Here is a 27,729-nt window from a genome sequence, read left to right as displayed (position 1 = left end):
TGTTGATTATCTGTCTTTTTAGATGTTTATTTGGCTGCCCCAGGCCTTAGTGGTGACACGTGGGATCTTTAGTTGTGGCACGCAGAATCTAGTTTCCTGACCAGAGATCAAACCCAGGGACCCTTCATGGGCGCACACAGTCTTAGCCACTGGACCACCATCGGAGCCCCAGTTACCTATTTTATATATAGTAGTGTGCCTCTGGGCTTCCTGGGTGGCTCAGATGGTAAGGAATTTGCCTGCAACGCAGGAGGCCCAGGTTCAATCCCTGGGTTGGGAAGATCCCTGGAGAAGGGAATGGCAACAACCCGCTCCAGTATTCTTGCCTGGAGAATTCCATGGACAGAGGAGCCTGGTGGACAAGATTGAGCGAAGACTGGAGGGCACTGTGTCTGTGTTCATTCCAAACTCATAATTATCCCTCCCCCCACCCTACTGAGCACTTGGACACTGTGCTGAGTCTGAGATAGAATAGTGAATAAGCATATTCTGGGCTTCCCTGGTGGCTCAGATGGTAAAGAATCTCTCTGCAATGCAGAAAACCTGGGTTCTATCCCTGGGTCAGGAAGATCCCCAGAAGAAGGGAATGACTACTCACTCCAGTGTTCTTGCCTGGAGAATCCCATGGACAGAGGAACCTGGCGGGCTACAGGCCACGGGGTCACAAAAGAGTCGGACACGACTGAACGACTATCGCCTTCACTTTCAAGTATATAATAGTGAGTAACAGATCAGGCCCCTCCTTTCATGGAATATCCTAGGAGACAGACAATAAAAAGCAGACTGATAAGATAATTAGACTCTAAGTGCGATGAAGGAAACCCAGGAAGGGACCAACCTCTTGGTGAAAGCAGACATGAACTGCAGCTGCAAAGTGAGGAGAGCCGTGGGAAGGAGTAGGGGGTTCCCAGCAGGGGGATGAGGGGTTGCCAAGACCCCGAGGTGAGCAAGGGTTCCGTGTGTCTAGGAGCCAGAAAAGCAGCCAGCGTGGGGGCCCAAGGGATCGAGGGTGAGAGCTGGACTCAGCGTGATGTGGGTGAGGCCCTAGTATGGGGGTTACGGGGGGAACTTGACCCGGCAGCGCCCATTCATAGGATTATTAGCAGCAGAGGCAGGGGCTTGGCTCCTGCCAGGGACCCGGTGAATGGTCCGTGAGTGGGGTCTGGCTGTCGGCCTCCTTTCCGATTCCTGTGCCATCACCCCCTCTCTGCTCATCTCTCTCCGACGATAGTCTAACTTCCTTTCCTAACAACTTCCCCTGATGCCGTTCTCAGCCTGCTTTAATCCATCCTCCAGTGACGGAATGACCTTGATAAAAGCACTGTGGTCCTGTGACCGCATCTCTCTCCTTAGACGCTAGCCGTGGATCCCTGTTACCTAAGCGTGACATCCTGGCCCCTCTGCTGGAAGGGGGCTCATTGCCATGTGGCCCCCTTGACCTTCAAAGGGCTCAGCCTCCCTGCCTGGAGTCTTGCTGGTCCCCCCGCCCGGAGGCTCTAGAAGGCTCTGCTTCCCTCTCCCTCCTCTGATTGGCATGTGCTTTTCTTCAAAGATTCAGCTCAGAGTCACATTCTCTAAAGAGCCTTTCCTGATGCTCACTCCGATGGACTCCATCTCCGCCGTATCCCACGTACTCCTGTCAGTCTTGCGGTGCTGTGTCCTTGTTCCGAGAGGCCCTGGGAGACTGACCTACAAGGGTAGCACCGGCACCTGCTAATTTCTTTTTCCTTATTCCCTGCACAACGTCTGGTGAATGAGCAATGGAGTCCTAGCTCCTCGGAGACATTTAACTTGTGCAAACTCAACTAGATTCTCTCTCTCTCTGTGTCTCACACACATGTACGTGCACACACACATTGTATGTAAGTTTAAATGGTCTTCCCTCCCTTGCCCACCATTCCACACAATGAGTCTGGGGTCCACAGGTGCATTCTGCTTATTCCCGTGAGGAGGTCTTGGTTTTCAGGGCTCACCAGCCTTAAAGAGACAGCGTGATCTCATGACTCGGCTCCTCAGCTAAAGCCAAGCTCTCCATCCGGTACTCATAAGAGCTCACTCTCTGGACCCAGATTCAAGGGAGAATGTGCCGTGTTGGAATTATGGACAGACTGTTTCGTCTTAACGGGGCTCCTTCCCAGGGCCTTCCTCCAGAGGAATTCTGACTGCACGCTGTCTTCCCCTTACCTGTTGACTTTGAAACCCAGCCTATCTGCGGTATGAGTACCTTCTCTAAATGTTTGTTGAGTTTATTTATTGGCTAGGAATTGGCAAGGTCAGGGCCCAAATTTAGATCATCTAACTCCTAATTTAGGGTTCTGCCTCCGATCCTCAATGCATCGTATAGAATCGCTCTTTTTGAAAAGTTGTTCTTACTCCGAAAAGGCAGACAGAGATAAAAGTGCCATGAAGGAATGATTGTCTGAAGCCAGCAGTCTTTGGACAATACTTTGTCACCCAGAACTTTGAGCGATGGCTTCCACCTTAGGAAAAAGTTGCCATGTGTGTTAAAAGGCATTGCTTTTATAATCCCTCTTTGGAAATGTATTTAAGTGGCTTCTGCTCTTTTCATATTCTTGGTCACTGACTGCTGAACTGCGACCTGGATAGTAGTTTAGAGCCACGGGTCTCAGTGAGATGTAGAACTGGGGAGAGTCTAGGTCTCAGGAAACATCCCCCGGGAGTCTTTGCCACGTTTGCTTTTTGGCTCTTGCTATTCCGTCTCCCTTGGTGACCTCATTGGCCTCCAAGCTCAACCCCATTCTGTCCTGATGAATCATAAGTCTCCATTGTGTTCCCCAGGCCCTCTCTGCATTCCTCCCAAGCCTTTGGGTATCTATTCCCGAGGCTCCCACTGGCCCTTGCTCACACCTCCCCATTTTATTGGCCTACTTCCCATAGTCCCCTTCTCCAGAACCCCAGGCACCGCCATCCTCCAAGTCAGCTGACATCTCCTCTCCCAGCGCCTCAGACCTGATCAGCACATTCCATACATTCTGCGTGTGTCCAGGAAGCATCACCATTGTGGTTCCATCGTTACTGCTCTAACTCCGGCCCGTGGTGCCGACCTGTCAAGTTGATCGTTAGACCTGTCCATGTGGTGTCTCTGGCCCACAAGTCTCCCTCTTCAAATCATTCTAACACTCTTGACATATTTTTCTTTGAAGAATAACTTCTCAATGCCAAAAGCCTCAGGGACTTTCAACAACAGCTTACTGAATTGTTCAATCCAATCGTCTCAATGTAGGATGTTTAAATCATGACCTGAATATGTCTACACTCAAGGCCTTGTCATGTGGGACGTGTTCTCTGGATTTTAATCTCAATTTTGTCAAGCTTTGTTGTAACTCCTTTATGTCATTCTGTGATCTTCTTTGCGCTATAATTGTGAATGTGGATATCATATTGCCCTGACAACTATTATCTCTTTGGGGTCTTTTATATTTTTGGCAGCTCAACATAGGGAGCATCCAGTGGAATAAGAATAAATATTTACTGAACTGAATCAAATGGAAATAATGTTTTATATGCCCATCAGCACTGCCGCCAACTCAGCTTCAAATCAACCACCCTCTCTGTCACCACACACACAGACACACACACACACACACGTCTAGATCCCTTTGCCAAGTCTTAATGGGTCAGCTTCAGACTGCATCTTCTAGCATATTCAGGTTTTCTGGGAATTTTCCTGAAGTCCTTCCTCCCCTGGTCAACAGCAACAGGACTGTTCTCCCTCTCTCTGTTTTTCCAAAGCATCTGGTTCATCTTGGGAAGGCTGCTCAATGCCAAGTTCATCCTGGGGGCAGCACCATTTCAAGCCAGACTGTGCCCCAATCCATGGTCCACTATCTGTGAACTTAACCAGTGGGCACCTACCTCTGCACCAAAGAAATGCAAAGAGCAGCCTAATAGCAGAAGACCCTACTCTAAAGACCAGATCTGGGTTTGTACAGGGCTGTTGCTTTGGGCAACAGTGACGGCAGTAACCCATCATCTAACGAAGAAAATAACCCTTCTAAGATTTTTAGTGATTTTTTTCCCCCTGGATCTTGGAGTGAACAAATCTGCAGTCTTAGAAAGCAATATCCAAAGCAGCAGTTATAGGGAATTTCATGTGTGGCATGGAGTGGTTAAAAACAAAAACCAAACCTACACACCAGCAGTTATATTATTTTTCTAACCAACCATTTCTCCTTTGCTTTCATATGCATTACATTTATTTTCATCACTACATCATTATTGATTGACTTTAATCTGTTTAGGTCAAGAATGATATGAAAGAATGCTGATTGAACTTAAGGCAATGAAAGCAAACATTCTGAGCCTTTTTTTTTTTTTTTTTTTGAGAGGAACATGGATCATACCGTTTAATGCAGACCCAAGGCCTTGCATTTTTTGGAGGTAGGGATTACTTCCATTACAGATTCTTTTCATGTAGATCACATAAATACAATGCATTGTGATGACCCCAATTCAAAAATTACATGCTGCAGCCCATATTAACACTGACAGCTCCTCATAGAGAAAAAGGAAATTAAATTTTCTTGGCCTAACTAACCAGTTCTTAATTGATTTCTCAATGCCTGTCTTTCATCCTCTGACCTGAACAGTATGTGACATTCTTTCTTGACATGCTTTAGACACAGCCATGGGTAGAAGGTTTTTTCCAAATGTCACTTCAGTTGTGTCCGAGTCTTTGTGACCCTATGGACTGTAGCCTGCCAGACTCCTCTGTCCATGGGATTTCCCAAGCAAGAATATTGGAGTAGGCCACCATTTCCTCCTCCAGGGGATCTTCCCAACCCAGGAATCGAACCTGAGTCTCCTGTGTCTGTTGCCTTGGCAGGCAGATTCTTTACCACTAGCGCCACCTGGGGACAGGCTCAAAAGGTTGTGGCACATGGGCTTAGTTGCTCTTAGGCATGTGGAATCTTCTGAGACCCTGCATTGGCAGGCAGATTCTTAGCCACTGTCCCTCCAGGGAAGTCCTAAGTTCCTAAGTGTATTCTTTCAGGCTCACTCTTATTATGCATCACTCTGTGCTCAAGCCACGGTGGCCTGAGGATATGTGTGGGAGGTCACAGAGTTTCTCTGCACTATCCTTTGCTAACTTTTGATGGTCTGCGTGGGCCTCTCACCCAGACCAGTGATTTCAACATTTCCTCTCCCTCCATCAGTTCAGTTTTCAGTTGCTCAGTCACGTCCAACTCTGTGACCCCATGGACTGCAGCACACCAGGCTTCCCTGTCCATCACCACCTCCCGAAACTTACTCAAACTCATGTCCATCGAGTCGGTGATGCCATCCAACCATCTCATCCTCTGTCGTCCCCTTCTCCTCCTGCCTTCAGTCTTTCTCAGCATCAGGGTCTTTTCCAATGAGTCAGTTCTTCGCATCAGGTGGCCAAAGTATTGGAGCTTCAGCTTCAGCATCAGCCCTTCCAATGACTATTCAGGACTGATCTCCTTTAGGATGGACTGGTTGGATCTCCCTCCATACTGATCAGTTGTTGAACATCTCCTGGTTGGTATATCTTTCAGCAGTGAGGGCTGAGGACCAATGATATCTAGGATAACAAAAACATTTTGGTTTGCCCAGGACTTTCTCACTTTTAGCACTAAAAAAAAAAAAAAAAATCCCTTGTCCTGGGAAATTCCTTAGTCCTGGGCAAACTGGACAGTTGGTTACCCTAAGTACTGCCCTTACACATTCCCTCTCATCTTTCTGATGCCCAAGGCATCTTGGGGCTGAGAATTAGTGCCCTAGATATTTATGTTCCACTGATCATTTACTGGGTGGGAGGCGGGGGGAAGAGAGATAACCAAGACTACTCCGTTACATAGGTTACAACACATTTCAGACACACTGGAGGGTAGTAACCCAAACTATACCATCAGCCTGAGAGCGCTAACCAAAGGAGACCAGGGCTGAGCCTACCCTCCTTATAACAATTTTCCTTTGTTTTTGAGGAGAAAAAAATGAGTTCAAGGATATCCTTTAAAAGGAATGATTGGTAAATAGAAAATTTTGAGTGGAAAACCATTTTAGGGCTTCCTTGGTGTCTCAGTAGTGGACTCCACCTGCCAATGCAGGAGACACGGGTTTGATCCCTGATCAGGGAAGATCCCACATGCTGCGGATCAACTAAGCCTCGTGTACCCCAGCTACTGAGCCTATGCTCTAGAGCCCGGAGCCCCAAGGACTGAAGCCCGCACATCCTAGAGCCGGTGCTCTGCAGCCAGAGAAGCCACCGCAGTGAGAAGCCGCAACTAGAGATCAGACCCCGCGCGCCGCAACTAGAGAAAGCCCGAGCAGCGATGAAGACCCAGCACAGCCAAAAATAAATAAATAGATAAAATTATATTTAAAAAAAGAAAACACTTTAACCAGTGGGAAAACCAGGGGTGAGGATTTTCTTCTATCGAATACAGACACAGGACATATCCTGGAGGCAAATTTTATCCAGCTTTCATTTCTAGGAAAGCAGAAGAGACATCTGCTTGTGGAGATTCAGCCAAGCCACTCTGCCCCGACAAGCAGTCTAAACTCAAGACAGGTTCTGTGGGAAAGAGGCTAGTTTGAAGCTAGTTTGAAACTGAAAGCTAGGCAAGAATTTAATAAGGCTATTAAAACTAGAAGTTGGAGGAAGCCACTGGCTACCTCTATTTTAAGACGGTTTTGCTTTCATTTATTCGAATACGTTTAGAAGAGAAAGAGTGTCTTCAAGATACAGATTGTTGGTAGCAGCTGAATGATAAGATATTATCTCTTAGTAGAAATATCTCCGTGCCACTTCAACATTCAAAAATATGGGGGTGGAGGAGTTTGGTGGATGAGAAGGGTACCAGAAGTATGTCCAGATTTGAACAGAGGCAAAGTCTTCTCATGAATTTGCCGTCTTTTTTTTTCTCAGGGCAGACACTTGGAAACAGAGAAAAGTTGCACAGAAAGACAAATAGTCACTGATTCTGTCCCTTGAGATTTAGCGGAATTGAGCCAAAGATCAAATATGTGTGAGTTTGGTTTTTGCTTTGGCTTGGAAAACTGGAATTAAATCTAGGCAACTAACCATAAGAGGGGAAGAAATTGGCTGCCCCAAAGAGGCTGCCAGGGAAGTAGAAAAAAAGTAATGTGATCTTAGAAGAATAAGGGTAAGCTGGAGTGATGTTATGTGGAATAGTATAGAAAAATACAGGAGCCTTCCAAGCCAGATTGACTTTCAGAGACTTCCTATGACTCCTTTTTGAATATTCAGCAACTAAGATACAGTGATCCCAAGAAACTTTCTGAGGGCCACATAGTAAACAGCCGAACCAGATTTAAACCCTGCTCCAAAGCCTTGGTCTTCGCCAGCATGCTCTATCACAACCTTTTACAGGGTGCACCAGCCCACTGGGTCTCTAAGCATAGGCGGCAACTACACTTCGAGAGGCTGCTACTGGGGGACTTCCCTGGTGTTCCAGGGGCTAAGATAGTGAGCTTCCAACGCAAGGGGCCTGGGTTCAATCCCTGGTTGGGGAACTAGATTTTTCATGCCATAACTAACACCCAGTGCAGCCAAATAAATTAGAGAGAGAGAGGCTGCAGTTGGGAATAAAGAGCAGTTCCCTCACTGTGGGATGCAGGAGAGGGCTGCAGAGGCTGGCTCTGCCTGCGATAACCACGGCTTTGATGGCGCCCACCTGTCCTTTGGGGTCTTTTAGGGCTTCCCAGGTGGTGCGAGTGGTAAAGGATCCGCCTGCCAATGCTGGAGACACGGGTTCGATGCCTGGGTGGGGAAGAAACCCTGGAAGAGGAAATGGCAACCCACTCCAGCATTCTTGCCTGGAGAATCCCCATGGGCTGAGGAGCCTGGCAGGCTATAGTTCATGGAGTTGTAAAGAGTTGGACATGACTGAGCGACTAAGCAAAGATGAAGAATGGCTCGTCAAGCCCTGCAGCTCTGCCTCACGAGAGGTACCCGGAAGGTCGATGGGTACTTCAGGCTCTGTGTGAACCATGTTTGGCAACAGAGAGAGATGCTATAAGATTTGTTGAATACACCTTCTGTGCAAGGTATCACTCTAAGCTCTTTTTGTGTACTAACCTATTAAGATCTCTTTGGAACGCTGTGAGGTCAGTGTCCTAGTATCTCCGTATTATAGAAGAAAGGAAACAGGCACGGAACCCCGTGTACTTTAACCCTGATGGGCTGTGTTGGGCATTCAGGCCAGTACAAGGAAGACCAACATTACCCTTTCTCCTCATTTCACATTTCTTCATCTGGAAAGTAATTATGAAGACTCTGATGTTATAAAATACAGGCCTGGAGGAACTTGATTATGATCTAGGAAAGAAATCAGCCAAGAACATACAACCTATGGGCTAAATCTGACCTATTCTTTTACTGACCACAAGCTAAGGATGATTTTACATTTTTAAAGGGTAGTAAAATAAATTTTAAAAACCTATTTTATAAAAAAAAAAAAAAAAAAAACAAAACCTATTTTATGACTTGAAAATAGTATGAAATGGAGATATCAGTGTCCATGGATAAAGTTTTGGCAGGACACAGACACACACTGTTGTGGCTACTTTCAGAACACAGTCTAGGGTTGACTGGTTGCCTCAGAAGCCAAACAGCTCACAAGCCTAAAATGCTTACTACCTGGCCCTTCACAGAAAAAGCAGTGACTTCTGCTATAGAAGCCTGTGATAGACAAGTTTTGGCAGAATTGTGAGTTTCCTGGGTAATTTAGAACCTGCTCTTTTGTGTGCAAAATGGTTAAACTAAAAAAGGAAAAACAAACTAATTTGAATAAGCATATTTCAGAACTGCCTTTTTAAATAGACTATGCAAAATATATGTACAAGAATATGTGAATGTATTTATATTTCACTAAATGTTAGTACTCTGCTTGATTTCAACCCCAGACTGCTAGGTTGGCCTGCACAGTTTTCAAGCCTTTTCACTAACTGATTTGATAATTTTATTTAAACATGTATTTATTTATTTATCTGGCTGCATCAGGTCTTCGCTGTGGCCCGAGAGATCTTGGCTGCATCCAGCAGATCTTTCTGGCACATGGACTCTCCTGGTGCTGTCCACAGGCCCTGTAGCCGTAGTAGCTGTGGTGCTGGGGCTTAGTTGCTCTGAGCATGTGGGATCTTAGTTCCCCAACCAGGAATCAAACCCACGTCCCCTGCATTGCAAGGCAGAGTCTTAACCATTGAACCACTAGGGAATTCCCTTATCCGATCATTTTATTAAATACTGTACAAATGCCAGTCATTCTTTAATCGAATGATCTTGAATTGTTTATTTTTCAGGTTAGCTTCCATTATAGGTTATTACAAGGCAATAACAAGGAATATAGTTCCTTGTGTTACACAGTACATCCTTGCTGTTTATCTATTTTATATATAGTAATGTGTACCTATTAATCCTAATTTATCTCTCTCCTTTCCCCTTTGGTAACCGTAAGCTTGTTTGCCATGTCCATGAGTCTTTCTGTTTTGTATTTAGATTCCCTGTATTAATTTTTAGATCCACATGTACGTGGTATGTTTGTCTGACTTACTTCACTTAGTATGATATTCTCTAAGTCTATTCATGGTGCTGCAAATGGCAATATATCATCCCTTTTTTATGGCTGAGTAATATTCCATTGTGTTCCACATCTTCCTAAACCAGTCATCTGTTGATGGGTATTTGGGTTGTTTTGGTTCCTTCACTATTGTGAGTGCTATGAACATTGGGGTGCATGTATCTTTTCATATTTGTCTTCATTTTTTCTGGATATATGCTCAGGAGTGGGGTTACTGGGTCATTTGGTACCTCTATTTGTAGTTTTTTATGGAGTTTTTCTTGAACCTACTTTACTCTGAGTCTATCACCTATTGACCAGAGGATGCCCAGTCTAACTGTTCTACATCCCTCTTCTAATTTGTGACTTCTTACCTGTTTAGTTCTAAGAAAGTGTGTTAGGATTGTGTCTAAACTAAAAGTAAATAAACTAAGCCTCAAGAGAGATTCAAGTACATGAGCTCTGATGTTTAAACCAAAGGTGAAAAATTGTATTGTGGGGGGCTGATGCAGTCTTCAGGGTGCTTGTGTGGGCATTCACTTGGGTCTTAAAAATTTGTTTATTACCCCTAAATTTGTTCATTACTTGATAACATTTAAAGAGTTTGGAAATTTTTTTAATATAAAATTCAGATTTCTCCCTCCTCTTAAAACATTTGCAGAGCTGGCAGCATTGGCCCCATGACCCTACATGTTACTCACTGCTGGCTGTGAGAGGGAGCTGCTTACTGAAGGTGGCTCTTGTTCAGTCTCGAAGTTGTTTCCAACCCTTGGCAACCCCACGGACTGCAGCACGCCAGGCTTCCCTGTCCTTCACTATCTCCTGGCGTTTGCTCAAATTCACATCCATTGAGTCAGTGACTATGCCATCCAACCATCTCATCCTCTGCTGCCCCCATCTCCTCCTACCTTCAATCTTTCCCAGCATCAGGGTCTTTTCCAATAAGTTGGCTCTTCACATCAGATGGCCAAAGTATTGGAGCTTCAGCTTCAGCATCAGTCCTTCCAATGAATATTCAGGGTTGCTTTCCTTTAGGACTGATCTCCTTGCTGTCCAGGGGACTCTCAAGAGTCTTCTCCAGAACAGTTAGAAAGCTGTAGGTGGGGCAAGCACTAACGACTCTTCACCACCGTCCCCACCTTCTCTCAGCCTCCCCAACACCACGGCCAAGTGTTAACTGCCGCTCAGGAATTCACTAGCCCCATTTTTCCTGCCCTTCACCAGCTTAACCTACTTTTTTTTTTTTTTCACTTTTTTCACTTACCTGTCTGTACACATTCAGATGTATGAATCCAGCCTATGATGTGTGATCTTTATTTTGGTTGCCAGGAGACCTTTTCTTGTTTACCTTCTGGGTTTCGATATGGTCAAAGTGTTTGAGGTTGTCAGAATGACACAGCTCAAGCCTTGGGTGGGAAGCTGGATGGTGTGACCTTGGTGGACCTGAGAGCACCCAACAAAAAACAAAAACCATTGCCTTGATGCAGTAGCCAGTACTCGCGCTGAAAAAAAGCAGCAGAGCTTTAAGGACTTGAGAACAGATCAGGCCCAGGCTGTAACCCTGCCTGGACAAGAAGGCATTCATGTTTTACCTCTGAGAGCCCAGCTGGGGTGGACACGCAGCTCAAATGAGGTTAATGAGGACTGAAGCTGTTGGGGGAAGCACACCGACTGAAACCGCCCACCATAGCAGGCACCATAGCAATTATTTGCATGAGTTATTTTACGACAGAAGGTCTTGGTGAGGAGCACAGGAACTGATAAGGCACCGTCCTCTGGAAGAGTTCGGGAAGGGTCAAAAGGAGACGCCACTGTGTCCTACCGACTCCCAGAATCCTTCTCGCTGGCGTCCATCTTGGCTGAGCAGCGTGGGCGCCACCGGGAAGGACCGTGAGTCGGAGTGATTGGCCAAAAGCAACCCGGAAACGAATCCCATGGCCATAAAACCCCAGACTGTGAGCGACACGGCAGAGCGGTTCTCCTGGGTTCCCTGACCCTCCTGCTCTCCACCCGGGCGCCTCTTCCCAGCAAAGTCTCTTCCTTTGTCAGCGCGTGTGTCTCCTCAGGCAATACATCTCCAAGTGTTAGACAAGAGCCCACCCTGGGGTCCTGCAAGGGGTCCCCCTTCCTGCAACAAAGTGATTGTAGAGGGAAAAAAGATCCCGCCTCATTCTCCAAAAGCTCCCGGCCCCGCCTAGCCTTTTTTTGTTTTGATGTTTGAGCTGAACTCACTATGTGTCTATCTCCTTGTGCTTGCTGGCTCCTTGATTGTGACCATAAACATATCCTGGGGGCAGAGAGAGGCAGGGAGTGATACAGAATGTCCACTTGACGACAGTTTTCAATCTGTTAAGCCAACCGGAGGGAGGAGGACAGATATCCTGTCCTGGTTGGAAGGTATTAGCTTAGCCTGCCCAATTATTTGCTGGAGGAAAATTATTTGCCTGCTCAGTTGCCTCAGATACCAGGCAAAACAAACCTCCTGCTGGGCCAGCCACATTAAAAGGCATCGCACTCTCATCTCCGGCTGCTCCTCTGCTGCCGCTGCTAAGTCGCTTCAGTTGTGTCCGACTCTCGGTTGGCTCAGGAACTTTCCCCAGACATATACTTCCCACCCACCTGCCTTGAACGCACTCCACCTTTTGCTGAGCGCTGGAGGCACCTGGCTCAGGTGAGCTATGAGAAGCCATCTGTAATGTGACCAGACCTGCTGAGCTTCTCTTCCTGGCTTCCCTGAAAGACACTGGAGGAGACTTCCAGGAATTTTGCTCAGTCCCGAAACCTTTGTTCTCCCTTCAGAGTAAGGAAGTAGGAGCGGGGTTGGGTGGAGGGGGGACTCTTTGGAGCTCTCTCAAGTGACCTCCAGTCTGAGGATGTCAGGCTGTTAAACAGACCCGATAGCTAGTTATGCCGCACGTGCTAGATAATACTGTGTCAACAGCTCCAGTTATCTGAAGCTCTGTGTGAAATGGGAACCAACCTTTTGCCTCTGGGAACAAGCTATCACCTTTCTCCCAGGCAGGTGGAACTAAAATGCGTTTCATTTATGCCTCCACACTGACTCTTGAATATCAAGTCACTCCTAGCTTCCTCTGCCCTCATCCTGTGCCCTTGAAAGTGTAATTCTTTTTTTCCTCTACCCATGGACATATATATGCTACGTAACATCATTAGAAACTGTCTGATTTAATTCAGGGAACACCTACCTTGCCATCAGATTTTTTTTTTCTCCTCCAATAATCTTCTACTTAGGCATGTTGCAAGGGGTTTTTTTTCTTATCTGTGTCTGACTTATATGCCCAAAGGTAGAGGTAACACTGAAATGAAATAAAGTGGCAGAGACCCAGAAAAAGAAATAAACCCGAGGAGGAGAAATCCACAGGCAGCAGTTTTCAAGGACTGCTAGCTTGGCGGGGTGAGCCAGAGAAAGGAGAACCACTTAATTTGAAAAGGAAAGGGAAAGCGTGAGAAGGGAGATCAGGCCACAAAGATTGGATGGAGGGGGGGCGGAGTGAAGCCCGGGAAACAGCCCCGGTGAAAGGAGCCGGCACTCCAGACTTTGCTGAGATCCACTGGCGTCTTGTATGCAAATGAGAAGGGCTTCCCGGAGCTGCCCTGAGCCCGGCGCCTTTTGCCAGCAGACGGGTGGCACCACGGAGGCCAGAAGCCCAGGACGCTTTAAGAAGCATCTCTGGTTGTTGCCAGGAGAGGATGGACAGCACCCAGAAGCAGAGAGTAAATGCGGATTAAAGGACCCAGCAGAAGGAAGCCCTCTTGAGAAGCTGTTGAAATTCCAAGACTGGCAAAAGAAGTCAGTTCCACCTCTTCACTCTTGTTTCAGGAACCAATTGTTTCTCAGTCTTTGGAGAGAGATTCCTTCCCCAGGGAAGTGAAAATAATGAACTTCTGGAAGTATTGGTTTTTTGCTTTCATGGGAGTCAGTGTGGTTATTTTTGTGATCCTTTACAGTGGCCAGTTAAGCCAACCAAAAAGTCACAGGAATAGCTCCGTTGAAAGGGACTTGGGGATACACGCCTGTAAGGATGCCTTAGATGAGAAGTCAACCTTCTTGTGGGAAAAGACATTGATGTCCCCCGTGGGAAGTGTCAATTGCAAGGACTACCTGATCCAGAATCGCTACATCACAAGGCCTTTGTCGAAAGAAGAAGCCGAGTTCCCTTTGGCATATGTCATGGTCATCCATAAGGACTTTAACACTTTTGAAAGACTCTTCAGGGCCATCTACATGCCCCAGAACATCTACTGCATTCACGTGGATGAGAAAGCCACAATTCAGTTTAAGAAGTCTGTGTGGCAGCTGCTGAGTTGCTTCAAGAATGCTTTTCTTGCTTCAAAGATGGAGCCTGTGGTCTACGCAGGAATTTCCAGGCTCCAGGCTGACCTGAACTGCCTGGAAGACCTTTTAGCTTCTGAAGTTCCATGGAAATACTCCATCAACACCTGTGGGCAAGATTTCCCCCTGAAAAGCAACAGGGAGATCGTTCAGTATCTCAAAGGATTTAAAGGGAAAAACATCACCCCCGGGGTGCTGCCTCCCGACCATGTGGTAAAGCGGACACGATATGTCTACCAGGAGCACTTGGACAGAGGTGGGTCCTATATGAAAAATACCGGTATTTTGAAAACCTCCCCTCCCCACCAGTTGACCATCTACTTTGGCACTGCCTACGTGGCCCTCACCAGAGAGTTTGTCAAGTTTGTCTTCCAAGACCAAAGGGCCATTGATCTGCTCCAGTGGTCCAAAGATACCTATTCTCCTGATGAACATTTCTGGGTGACTCTTAATAGGATCCCAGGTGGGTATGAACTTCCATTCCTGTTGGGTTTTTATTTTCCCCTTATCCGTAGATTGAGTTTGCTAACATTCAGCTCTTCTTTGAAATTATTTGGGAAAAAAGAAAAAAATGCCTGGAAAGTGATTAGTCAGCTTGCTTTTTAGTGGCAACTCTACTGTCTTATGGGCCTCCCTCGTGGCTAAGATGGTGAAGAATCTGCCCGCAATGCAGGAGACCTAGGTTTGATCACTGCATTGGGAAGATCCCCTGAAGGGATGGAATAGAAACCCACTCAAATATTCTTACCTGGAGAATCCCATGGACAGAGGAGCCTGGCAGGCTACAGTCCTTGGGGTCCCAAAGAGTCAGACACAACTGAGTGACTAACACACACACTACCATCTTATAACTGTGCTATATAGTGATCTAAGAAATATGCCAGTTTCCTGGAGCACTGGCAAAACTACCTTTGAGGATGTATCACATAGTTCCTGACCTTGTGTTCAGTCTTTTTTTTTTTTAAATTGAGGTATAACTGACATACAATAGCTCAATCTTTTGAATAAATGCCTTTCATAGTCCTTGATAAGAACAATTGTGACATAGTGAGACTGATTTTGAATAAGCATCCTATGAATTGAAATAGGTGGTGTTTCTCTTAGAGGCTGTTACACTATATTATACTGATGCTCAAAGTTCACGGGGCTGTTTCATCTTTGGATGTTTACAAATTATCACTCTGGCTTGAACGTCTCTAGTCTCAAACCTGACCAGGTGTCCAGGTCTCAACTGACTTGGTTCAGTAAATCTAGTCTGATATTTTATTGCCTGGGAGAGTGAATCACAGTGAGTTGAAACATATGGAGAGACATTCTAGCTGGAGCTGACCTCAAGTCACTTCTCAATTGTTAAGTCCCATTTTCTTCTTAGAAATTCCCCTTTGCAGTCTCTTGTTTTGATATACTGTGAAGTCTTTCCCATTGTTCCTGATAATTTGGGGCTAAGGTATTTGAGGCATGGAGGCAGGAAACAGCAGCAGATTCCCCCTTTAGATTCAGGCCTTGGTTTCTTTTCAAAGTTCTGTTTCCCATATGTTGTCTGGGAAGGTCCCTGTGACCTGTAGGGCTTCTTCCTGGTGATGTCCCAATGCACTGGTTTCTACTATTGCGCCAGCTTGCCTGTGGGTGTCAGCCCTGCGGGGAGGTGACCCCGAGCCTGCCACGCTTGAAATACCTCCCTTCTCTTGGCTGCAGTATCGCTCTTGTTGGCACATACGAGTGCTTCCTTCATACCTGAACGTGGACTCAGCAATTGTTAGGTGCCCGATAGCTCAGCATCCCTGAGGGCTAATCTAGAGTGGCGGTTACTGAAACCTACTTAAAGAGGGGCGGGAAAAGGACTGGCAAGGTGGTTGGGGACAGACCAGTAGTAATTTCAGTGAATTTCAGACAATAGTAAGTTAACAGTTCACAAAGACTTGCAGAAGGGGGTGTGAATCCACATTTTTCACAGTGTAAGTTGTAACTGAAAGTGGGGTGCGGTGGCTTGCCGCTCAGAAGAACCAAGGTTGGTGGGAAGGAAGGTTTGCTTTATTTTGGATGCTAACCATGAAGTGGGGAGGGCAGACTTCTGTCCAAAGGAGGGCTTTCCCCTACTGACAGCAAGTGGGCAAGAGCTTCTATAAGCTGAGGGAGGGGCTACGGGCAGAAAACAGCACAGTCAGTGCTGACAGTCATCTTGAAATTGGTCATCAGTGGTTGGTTTGCTCCAATTTCCTTGACACCAGTTCTCAGAATTGTGGCGGCTTATGTCATGGCTGTTGTCTTACCATCAAGTAGTTAACTTACCTGAGGTTTCAGTATCTGTAAGACAGCTCACAGGATACGGCTCAGATATTTATCTTTAGCCCTTGAGAAGGAACTCAAGATCCTTGACTATGCTTAATGACAGCATTATTATTATTTGATCTCCTTTGACTATTTTCTTTTGTTTCTGCATTTTCTTACTTCTCTGATTCAACTTATTCTTGGGCTAAAGTTTTTCCACAGACAAAAGGCAGGCAGAGGACATGGGGGGCGGGGGGGCAAGGACCATAGGCAGGGTCCTGCTCCATTTCACAGTGAGTGTTCATCCTAATTGTTCACAAATAAGTGTAAACATTCTGTACATGGCATGTGATACCGTTTTTGTTAATACAGTTTGTGCTGTGTATGTTATGCTCCATAGCACCTCTTTTAATTATGACAAATAATTATTGTTATCCTCATGTACAGATGAGGAAAATGAGGCTTAGGAGCAGCGGTAGTCGTTCAGTCCTGTCTGACTCTTTGCAACCGTACGGACTGTACCCCGCCAGGCTCCTCTGTCCATGAAATTTCTCCAGGCAAGAATACTGGAGTGGGTTGCCATTTCCTTCTCCAGGAGATCTTCCCAACTCAGGGATCGAACCCGGTTCTCCTGTATCCCAGGCGGATTCTTTACCATCTGAGCCCCTAGGGATGTGCTAGGTTCACACAGCTTGTCCAAGGCAAAGCTGGGATCTCCTGGATTTGCAAGCCCTGAAGACTGACGTGTTTCTCTTGTACCAGGAAAAGGAACAGTCTTGTTTTGTTTTTTTTCTTTGCTGTATATCTAAAGCAAATTCCCTGCAGAACCCCAGAAAGGTGAAAGGACAAGGTTGGAAGAAAAATGCAGAGAACAGTGAAAGTAAGCCCCACCTGACCACTCTAAGCTAGAAGTCAGGTTAGCAGGGATATGGAAGAGTGAGTGTGTGTGTGTGTGTGTGTGTGTGTGTGTGTGTGTGTTTGGAGACATAGGAAGGTGCCCTTGCTGGAACCGACCGCCACAACCCACCCAGGCTTCTGTACCTGCTCCCCAAGCCCGCTCTAGACCAGGCTGTGGTCTGGCTCTCCCTTCATGCAGCCAGTGGGCCTGGGAAGTGATCTTCAGGGCTCCTCTGCTGCTCATAGAAGATGGTGGGCGAGACCCATCCAGGCTGACTTTGAACCTAATCCCTGCTAAATGATAACAAAAAGAACACGAAGAATCTTGAGGACATCGTCTCCCTACAGAGTAGAAAAGAAGTCTTCAAAAACAAAACAAAACAAGAACATTGCACCATGTCTGTTTTCAGCAATTAACAAATACTTACTAAGCCCCGCGTGGTACCTGGCACTGTTCCGTGAGCTGAGGGTGGCTCTGGAAGGAGACAGGTGTGACTTTATGGAATTTAAGTTTTGAGATTTGAATGGTTGTGTATCAGGTTTAGTGACTTTTTTGTTCATCAGGGTTTAGTATGTTAAGCTAATCCCCCCTCCTACCCATGCCAACTCCTCAAAATGTTGTGGGTTGTTTTTTTTTTCCTCCTAATTATCCGTCCCTATGTTAAAAAATAAGGAATGTATTCAAGAGCTTTAAAATTTTTAAGTTAAATTTTTTTTTAACTCTATGAGCTGCTGATATTAATGCTTCCTTGTATTCTTCCAGAGATATTTTATTAAGTTTATAGATAATAAGATTAATTAAACATTGTGTGTGGAAAATAGTATGCTTTCTTTTTTATTTTTTAAGTTTACTAAATACGCAGGAAACAGAATGGTCCTTTTTTTAGGCACCCTATTGCTGACTCATTGGTAAAGACCCCGATGTTGGGAAAGATTAAAGGTAGGAGGAGAACGGGGCAACAGCGGATGAGATGGTTGGATGGCATCACCAACTCGATGGATATGAGTTTGAGTAGGCTCCAGGAGTTGGTGATGGACAGGGAGGCCTGGAGTGCTGCGGTCCATGGGGTCACAAAGAGTCAGACACGACTTAGCGCCTGAAAGAAAACAAATTGTGAGTGAGAAACAGAAGTTGACAAGATGTAACCTCTATTTAGATCATATGCAGACATTTAGGAAACTAATTTTCATTTAAAGTTTTTTGAAGCATTTCTGATTGTTCACGTGTTTGGTTTTTTGGCCATATCATGGGGCATCTTACCTTCCCTACCCATGACTGAACCGGTGCCCCTTGAAGTGGAAGCACAGAGTCTTAAACTCAGGACCACCTGGGAAGACCCATTATGTACTTTTTTTAATATATACATATTTTATTTTTTTTAATTTGGCCATGCCATGCAGCATGCATGATCTAAGTCCCCTGACTAGGACTTGAACCTGGGCGTGAACCCCTAGACCGCCAGGGAGCTCCCCAACAACCCAGCTGGACTCTCTGACCTGACCCCTCCCCTCCCTTACCCCAACTCTCTCCCCTTACTGCTATGTACGTAAGGCCTCACACTTCATACCCCAGCAACTACTTGGTCCTACACACTTCTGCGATTTTCCCTTAATTTTTTTTTTTTTTTTGTGGCTTTTTATGATGTCTTCTCTGAGCTACCCTTCCTATCATCTCTGACTATTCCTATGCATCCTTTGTAACCCTCCTTGGATGTCACCTCCTCCAGAAGCCATCCTTGATAACCCACCGCCCAGACGACTGGTGCTCCTATACGCCCTGCCACCGCTCCCAGCACTGAATTATAACTACCTGCTAAGTGAAACGCCCCTCTGCCCTTCCTCCTCCGTGTTGCGTTCCTTTAGGGTGAGACATGTGACATCCATTTTCATCTTTTCCGTCACTCCCCCTACACTGCGACCTACTGCTGTGGCTGAAGAGGGCTCGATGCTTGTGGGTTGGGTCTGGGGAGGTGTTAGACGGTTAGGAGACACTGGATACACGCATATGTGTGGCTGAGTCACTGCTTTGCGCCTGAAACTGTCACGACATTGTTAATCAGCTATAAGTCTGAAAAAGAAAGTTCAGAGAGTGATGTCCCCTATCTGAGGTGGGGAGGAGTAATTTTTGATAGTAAGAATCAGAGGAACAGTAGGTAGGCTTGAAGGTATAATTCCATAAGAGATAGGCCAAAAAGTGATACAGTAACGAGAAAGATAACCAGTCCTTGTGGAATTATAAGAGTTTCAGCTGGAATGTTAATAGGGCAGAATCATTGCTTAGAAAACTGATTCCCAGGGACTTCCCTGGTGGACCAGTGGTTAAGACTCTATGCTTCCACTATAAAGGGTGCAGGTTCAATCCCTGGTCAGGGAACTAAGAGCTGAGTGGTCCAATAAACAAATAAAAGCTGGTTCCCAGGTAGCCAGCTGGGCCCCTGCAGTCTCCTCTGATAACCAGAGCAAGCACCAGTTCCCTAGGTGGATCCCGCCAGCTAGTTTCTGTCTTACCTGCCCTCAGTCTGAGTTTCTCCCACAACTCAGCACTTGCCCAGCCCTGCAGTTTGTCTCCCACTTGGCTACTCCCGGTTCACAGAGTGGGCTTCTTCTGGCTGAATTTGACCCAGAGTATCCCTTGGGAGCTTTCCTGGTTGCTCAGATGGTATAGAATGTGCCTGCCATGCAGGAGACCCAGGTTCAATCCTTGGGTCGGAAAGATCCCCTGGAGAAGAGAATGGCAACCCACTTAAGTATTCTTGCCTGGAGAATCCCATGGACAGAGGAGCCTGGCAGGCTACAGTCCGTGGGGTCGAAAAACGTTGGACACGATTGGGCAATAAACACCTTCACCTTCAACCCTTAGCCACTGGCTCGGAAAAAACAGGAGCACAAAGAAATGAAAGGTTAAGGAAAAACAGCAATAGAAACTTGAGAAGCATTTCTCCAGGTGTAGCTCTCAACAAATGTAAACACTGAGCTCTTGGGAAGGTATGTGTTCTCTCCGGAAAGGTTACCCCGACCTTAAATCTGGGTGTGACTGGATCAGCCCCCAGGCTTTTTCCAAGTATGCATTGTGTTCTCTGTTCAGCAGCCTAAATTTAGAGTTCAGTTTCTAGTGCCACAAAGGATGCATTCAGTCATGTTGATTGTACCATTGATTGAGAATGATGAACATAATTGGACTGGAAGAATCCTGTTTTAATGAACATTATTAGAACATTCAGGCTTATACTTGAGTTATTTTTCTGTGCCTGAATGACAGTCCACAGTGACACTTATTTTGCTGATATGGAGATAAATTCAGATTGAAGGAGAAATTACACTAAACAGATCCTTTTCTTGGTTTCCTATCCGCTGAGCAGAGTTTTCAAGTGACATCATTTCTGTATGGCCAGATGATGTTAAATACACATAATACAATTGGACATTATTTTCACAATATTTATTAAGGAGGCAGGCCTGTTTTGCTTGTTATGTCTCTTTGGTAAATGTAGGCGATTCTTGGGGAAATCATCTGAGGTCAGAGAAGGTTACGATGTAGCCTGGCTCTTGAGAATCTAGAAGTCAGCCTGGCCCCTGGTAGAGAAACCCTAGACAGGTTACAGAGTATTCACATAATTAAACTATACTAACCCGGTGGCTCAGTGGTAAAGAACCCGCCTGCCGATGCAGGAGACGAGGGTTCAATCCCTGGGTTGGGAAGATCTCCTGGAGAAGGAAATGGCCACCCGCTCCAGGATTCTTGCCTGGGAAATCCCCTGGACAGAAGAGCCTGGTGGGCTACAGTCCATGGGGTCAACCCAGTGACTAAACGAAAAAGACAGAACTATCCTGAAGCCATAGCCATTTGAAGGCATTTATTTATGATGCCTCTGGCCGTCGGTTGTGCTGTATAACACTTGGATCATCTTCTTTTTAAAAAAATATTTGTTTATTTGTTTTTGGCTGCATCGGGTCTGTGTTGCTGGGGGCTTTCTCCAGTTGTGGCGGACAGGGGCTCCTCCCCATTGCGGTGCGAGGTCCTGTCTCTGCAGTGGCTTCTGTTGCAGAGCACAGGCTTTAGGGCCTGGGGGCTTCAGTAGTTGCAGAGCACAGACTCAGTTGCCCCATGGCACGTGGAATCTTCCCGAACCAGGGATCGAACCTGTACTCCCTGCATTGGCAGGCGGATTCTTGACCGGTGGACCACCAGGGAAGTTCCTGGGTCATCCTCTTCACTGGGGAATCTGTGCCCAGTTATTTTCCCCCCAGTCCTGTGAAGGAAATAATCTGGAAATATGGCTCTTAATTAGCTTTTAATCCCTAATTCCTAGAACAACATTACACAAAACAAGAAAAATTGGATTATCGTATATATACACATTTAATTATGTACAGATACCATTCCTGTTGGTAAATATCCAGTAAGCTGAACTTAACACGACTTTAAGTCATGCAGAAAGGGTTAATGTAGGTACCGCTTTAGACCCAGCAAGGCCATTTGTTTGCAACTTTCATTCCACTTCCAATCAATTTTCTACCAAGTGTCTGAAATTAATCTTTTCTAGAAGAGCCAAGGTTTTAGGTTTTATGTATTTTTGGCCACACTGTGTGTCTTTCAGGATCTTTAGTTCCCTGAGCAGGGATCAAACCTTTTTTCGTGTAATGGAAGCACAGAGTCCCAACCACTGGACCACCAGGGGAGTCCCTCAGTGACTCTTTAAAACAGTAAAATGTTCATTGCATGTCACAGTCATAACAGATATGTAATCAGTGTCTACAGACCTCGTTATCATCTAGATCTCTACTCTCTCTGAACCCCGGCAACGGCATCTCCCCTTGAGTGCATGTGATACTGTGGAAAGGTTTTGGAACCAGATAAGTGAAGGTTAAATCCTGGCTCCCATTACCTGCTAACTATGTGATACTGGTCTTAGTCTGTGCTGTCTCAGTTAACCCATCTGTGATGGTGGGAGTAATAAATAGGCTTTAGTCTCAGGAGAAGTTATGAATATTAAATAAGATAATGTATATAGTGCAGTGGTTCCCAGACAGAGCATGCTTCAGGAGCCCCAGTGAAGCCCTTTAAAACACAGATTGCTGGCCCCTAGCGCCAGGATTTCCGGTCCAGTAGGACCGGAGCAGGGCCCAGAATTTGTCTTTCTAACGAGTTGCAGGGGATACTGATGCTAGAAGCCCCCCTTGAGAACTGTTGGCACAGCCCTTTTACAGAGTAGCACATAGATTTGCAGCAGATGTTGGTTCTGTTTATTTCCATCTCCTTCACTGAGAAAAAAAGGTGATCACCAGTAAAAATAAAAGTGAGTTTATATAAGGCCAAGCTTTACAGTTTTGGTTGCTTAGGGTGGCTATTGTAAAAGTGGTGTGAAAATGACTGATGCTTGGGAAGGACTCGTGTTGAGGAAATATCCCGGGCTTTGGGGTGAGACAAACTTGATGATGAATTTTGACTCTGCCCCTTAGTAGCTTTGTGACCATGGGTGGTGGTGTTTAGTCGCTCAGTCATATCTGACTCTCTGCGACCCCGGGGACTGTAGCGTGCCAGGCTCCTCTGTCCATGGGATTTCCCAGGCACGATGACTGGAGTGGGTTGCTATTTGCTTCTTCAGAGTATCTTCCTAACCCAGGGATCAGAGCCTGGGTCTCCTGTGTCTCCTGCGTTGACAGGTGAATTCTTTACCACTGAGCCCCCTTGGGAAGCCTGGTCGTGGGTCTCCAAACCTTAAACCCCTCACAGTAGTGACGGCTACTTGGTAACGCTGATTTGAGAACTGAGTGAACTTGGGTGTAAACTGAGAGGGGAAGTGTTTTTCTGTTCGTTAATACGAGCACGTAGTAACGAAAACCTAAACATGGTGTAGAATTCCTAAACTAATGAGAGCCTCAAGGAAGGTGTTAAATTAAACCCGTTTAAATCTCTTTTCACTATGAAAAGATGTCTACACTATGGCCCCAAAACCGTGTGAAACTAGATGTAAGTATATCCAAAGAGAAATAGGAACTATAAGAAAACTTAAGCAGTTTAACATGTTGGGATGCACATTTTTTATAATTTTGATTTCCCTAAATGTTATTGGTATAATTTCTGAAGCTACGGAAAAGTCTCACTTAATTCTTACAGTAATACTGTCAAGTATGTTCTCACATCCGTGAGAAGAGTGTTTCCGTAAAGATGCAAAGGATGTTAGTATCTTCAGGACTCTTTCTGAGATCACATCACATGAAAGGAACAGGAGTTGGGACTAATAGGGTTGTTTTATTTTCTTAAACCTTATCGTGTACAGATGTCAGTTTAGAATAAATATAATTTCTTGGAAAAGGAAATTGACATAGCCAAGACTTGAACGAAATTGGAGTTGTTTTTTTCTTTTTTTTTCACAGTCATTCTGTATAGGTTTCTACGCATCCAGCCACATCCTTCTCATTTCGGTGTTCAACTTCCTGGATGTTAAAACAAACATTGCCCCTCCTAGCTACTACACAGGGGCCACTGTAAAACTCTATTGTGTGTGTGTGTGTGTGTGCGAAGTCGCTCAGTTGTGTCTGACCCTGGGCGACCCTGTGGACTGACTGGCTGTGTCAGACTATGTCTGCCTCTGGGTGACCCACCAGGCTCCTCTGTTCATGGGGTTCTCGAGGCAAGAATACCGGAGTAGGGTGCTGTGCCCTCCTCTGAAACTCTATGAGAAATTTACAAACACACACAGCCGGATGCAGAATGGTACAGACATCCTCAAGTGCCCATCAGTCAGTTTCAAACTGAATGTATTAAAAGCACACGTTCTTTAATCTTTAGAAGCAATATGTTTGTTTAACGATGCTCATTTTGGCCTTTCTCTTCCTGTAGGGAACATGGGAGGAGTTTGTTACTAAGAGTAGGAGTTGCTTATTGGGGTAGACTGTTCCATGTGCAGTGTTTAGAGGTAATTTTTCCAGCTCTTCTAGCTACTGAATATTCTGCTTCCTCTATTTGGAGGAAAAAAAGACATTGACAGTCTAACTATCTTATGAATCACCTTTGGAATTGACTTGGGGAGTTCCCTCTTGGTCCAGTGGTTAGGACACCAAGATCCCACTGCCGAGGGCTCCAGGTTTGATCCCTGGTCAGGGAACTAAGATCCCGCAAGCCATGTGATGTGGCCCAAAACAAAAGCAAACAAAACACAATGCCTGGGTTCAATCTCTGACTGGGAAGCTGAGATCCCACAAGTTGCATGGTGCAGCCAAAAGGGGGGAAGGAAACCAAGCAAATATAGCATGTAGTTATGTCATTATTAAGCTTGAACTGGATGTGCTTTTGTTATTTTCTGTTTGACAGTATCTGTGATTCAGAATAAATATTAGGAACATCGTGAACTCAGTTGGAAGAATAAGAATAACCCAAACTGTATCCACTTCTTTTTCAGAAACTTCTTTTTTCAGAAACACAAAAAGGAAGAGAAACTTCTTTTTCAGAAACACATGTGACAGACTCACAAATCTTCCTATCATGAGTCCTTGCAATCCGTCAGATCATCTGAGGACTTTATACTGTTTATGTCACAATATCCCAATAGGATCTCTTATCAGAAGTCATACAGAAGAGGATTTGTCTAGATTTGTAGATGGCTCAAGGGTTTATCTTATCTTTTCCTGTAAAGTGAACCTATTAGTCACTGGTCCCTATCCACAATTCAGAGTTGCTAAACTCTTGAAATAACTGTTGCACAAATGTAAGCAGCAGTATTCAAGTGCTTAAAAGTAAAGCTCTCCAAACCTGAAAACTGAACGCTCAGAATTGGCACTTTGATCCCTAAAATGACTCTGAGCAGAGGAGAAGGGGGCAAGGAACTGAGGGGGCCAACATTTCTCTGAAGTCTCAGGTTTTGTTTTATAAATTTATGTACACATCACATTCCCACCTCCTCTAGAACTTTCTTAAACTGCTAATTGAAATATATTACACATTGTAGGGGACTTTGCTGGTGGCTTAGATGGTAAAGAATCACCTGCAATGCAGGAGACCTGGATTCCATCCCTGGGTCAGGAAGATACCCTGGAGAAGGGCATGGCAACCCACTCCAGTATTTTTGCCTGGAGAGTCCCCATGGACAGAGGAGCCTGGTGGGCTACAGTCCATGGTGTTGCAAAGAGTAGGACACGACTGAGCAACTAAGCACAGCATATACAGTGTGTTACCTATCCCTGATGCATGTTGATGTATAGCAGAAACCAGCACAATATTGTGATTAGCCTTCAAATAAAAATAAATAAATTTTGAAAGAAGAAATATACATACAGGAAACTGCACATATCAGAATTGAAATCACTGAATTTTCAAACTGATTCTCACTTGAGTAACCAGTACAGGAGCCCACATTCCTACAAACACTCCAGGAATCCCCCAGTACTCTCTTCAAGAGTAACAGTCATCTTGACCCCCTGGTTTTGCTGCTTTTGTGTCATCATAGAGCTTCTAATTGTAGCCTAGTGCTTTTCATCCAAATGCTCAGGTTAAATAGATTTCTTTCAAGAAGAAATGCTTAGGCTACTGTGACTTCGTGTGTTTCTAAAAACTGCTGGGAACTCCATGGGATGGGGGTGAGGGGCGGAGGTGGGCTGGGATGCCCACATGTGCCAGGTACAACCTAGGACCCTTTCTCCCATGCTTCTTCTCTCTTTATTTTTTTTTTAAAGAAGTTTCTCATATTTGCAGAACAGTCTAAATAGAAGTGCTTCTGTGGTTCTATGTAAAAGGTTAGGCTTGTGGTAGATAGGCAGTTAGTTCCCAGAATTAGCAACCTATATATACCCCAGTGCATGCAGTACCAAATGGAATTTACCACTGACCTTCAACTCCTTTGGACTTGTCTTGGGTTGTAGATAGGGTTTAAAATTAGACAGCAGCCCTAAGCAAGCATGGTTTTTATATGGCTGCTTTTACATGGACTTGAAGGAACTGCTTTACAACTTGGGAATGCATTCTTGATTTACATCCAACTGGGTGTAACCTGGTGCCTTGTTTTGAAGGTGAGGTAGGTACTGCATGCAGGGCAAGATGAAAATTTGTCTAATGGATTCATTAAGGGCCTTTCCCCAGACAGGAAACAAAGCAATACAGGGCGTGCTGCGTTCTATTGATTCTAAGAAGGAAGGGCCTGACCATGAAATAGCTTTCAGTGTAATGGGGTGAGAAGGACAATCAGTACTGTAAATACTTTTATTTGAAACAGTCACATAAAACTAGGAGATGCCACTTGAAATGCAAATGCCTAATTTAACCTGTGAACAAACACATCTAAACGAATAGATTACAGGGAAAACATTACTTGATGTTCACATGCTGCAAATAACAATGCTTCATCCTAAGGAAACAGGTTTTGGGGCCGATAAACCTATGAAAGTGGTGAACATTTGTACATAAGGGATGCCCAAACTCATTTTAGGAAACCCAGCCCATATTTCTCAATGGTAAAGACCACTTATGGGTAGGTTATTTGCAATCTATATTTGGTAGGGTTTTGTCAGCTAGTTGGGGGCATCCCAGGTGGGATATTCAGTGACAAATAATCTGCCTGCCAGTGTTGGAAATGCAGGAGTCTCAGGTTCACTCCTTGGGTCAGGAATCCCCTGGAGGAAGAAATGGCAACCTACTCCAGTATTCTTGCCTGGAAAATTCCATGGACAGAGGAGCCTGGCAGGCTATACACTTCATGGGGTCGAAAGAGTCAGACACGATTTGGTGACCCAGCACACCCACAGTCAGCTAGTTCATTGCTATGCCATAGTCTTAAGGTGATGTGAAAGTATTTATTTGTGCAAAAAATACTTCATGAAATGTTTTCTTAGTGATTGTTACTTGTACGATTTTGTAGTGTTTGGGATCTTTTTAACTTTCAGTTTTGTTTTTTGTACTTTTATAAGTCGTTTGAATCCATTCATATCAAGTGTTTGATTTTTCACAAATTATAGAGTAATATTTTTAAGAGAAAAAAAGTCAAGATTCATAAGGTAAATGTGCCAGGATGCTTAACACTAGTTAAATTGGGGAAGTTGGGGGAAAAAAGAAAAAAAAAACAGTTGGTCTCTTCTTTGAACTTCTCTATATTTTTAAAATCTTCAAAACTTAAAGTTCCTTTATTTGTTGAAAAATAAAATCTCTCCGTACTGAGGGATACTATTTGGTGTTTTAAAAGCTGAAAACTATTATTCCTATAAAGGGATGCTCAGTGCATTAAATAGCCTATGGAAAACAGAGCTGCTCAAACCTGGCTACACATTACAATCATATAGAGCGTTTTAAAAAATTCCAGTGTCTGGGCCTCACTCCTGACCAGTTAATTCAGAATGCCTGGGAGATGGGGCACAGTCACTGGTACTTTTCTAAAAGTTCCACAGAGGATTCTAATGTGTAGCCAGAAGAGAATACTGATACAGATGAAGGCTGGACCTAGAGATAAAAACTGAAGGATGGAGTTGATTATCTTGTGGACTTGGCCCACATGCATTCTCTGCCATTTTATCCGGCAGCTACTTTTGTAACAAGTCAGTTAAGGTTTTGCTAGGAGGAAAAGAACTTCCAAAACGTAGTAGCCTAAAGAAGATTCCTGTGTTTTCTGTGAGGACTTCTGACCAGGGCCCGCTCCACCAGGGCTGGAAGGGCTTGGC

At 45.0% G+C, this 27,729-nt stretch overlaps 1 protein-coding gene across 6 annotated transcripts in view; it reads left to right on the top strand.

The window, feature by feature from the left end:
- The window catches only part of GCNT2 (glucosaminyl (N-acetyl) transferase 2 (I blood group)), an 88,761-nt gene that overhangs the window by 38,317 nt on the left and 22,715 nt on the right, over nt 1-27,729 (top strand). Inside the window, exon 1 of one of the 6 annotated variants that reach the window (XM_043908562.1) lies at nt 12,791-14,383. The exons of 4 other annotated variants lie outside the window; for them this stretch is intronic. In XM_043908562.1, the coding sequence (XP_043764497.1) occupies nt 13,465-14,383 (919 nt within the window). In that variant the 5' untranslated portion in view covers nt 12,791-13,464. Of the gene's footprint in view, nt 1-12,790; nt 14,384-27,729 lie in introns of those variants that run through there. One more of the 6 variants, XM_043908566.1, reaches the window with a different exon arrangement.

Source organism: Cervus elaphus, chromosome 7 (assembly GCF_910594005.1).
Source record: "Cervus elaphus chromosome 7, mCerEla1.1, whole genome shotgun sequence".
Taxonomy (NCBI): domain Eukaryota; kingdom Metazoa; phylum Chordata; class Mammalia; order Artiodactyla; family Cervidae; genus Cervus; species Cervus elaphus.
Note: the sequence above shows the minus strand (reverse complement) of the source record. Positions and strands in the feature narration are given on the sequence as shown.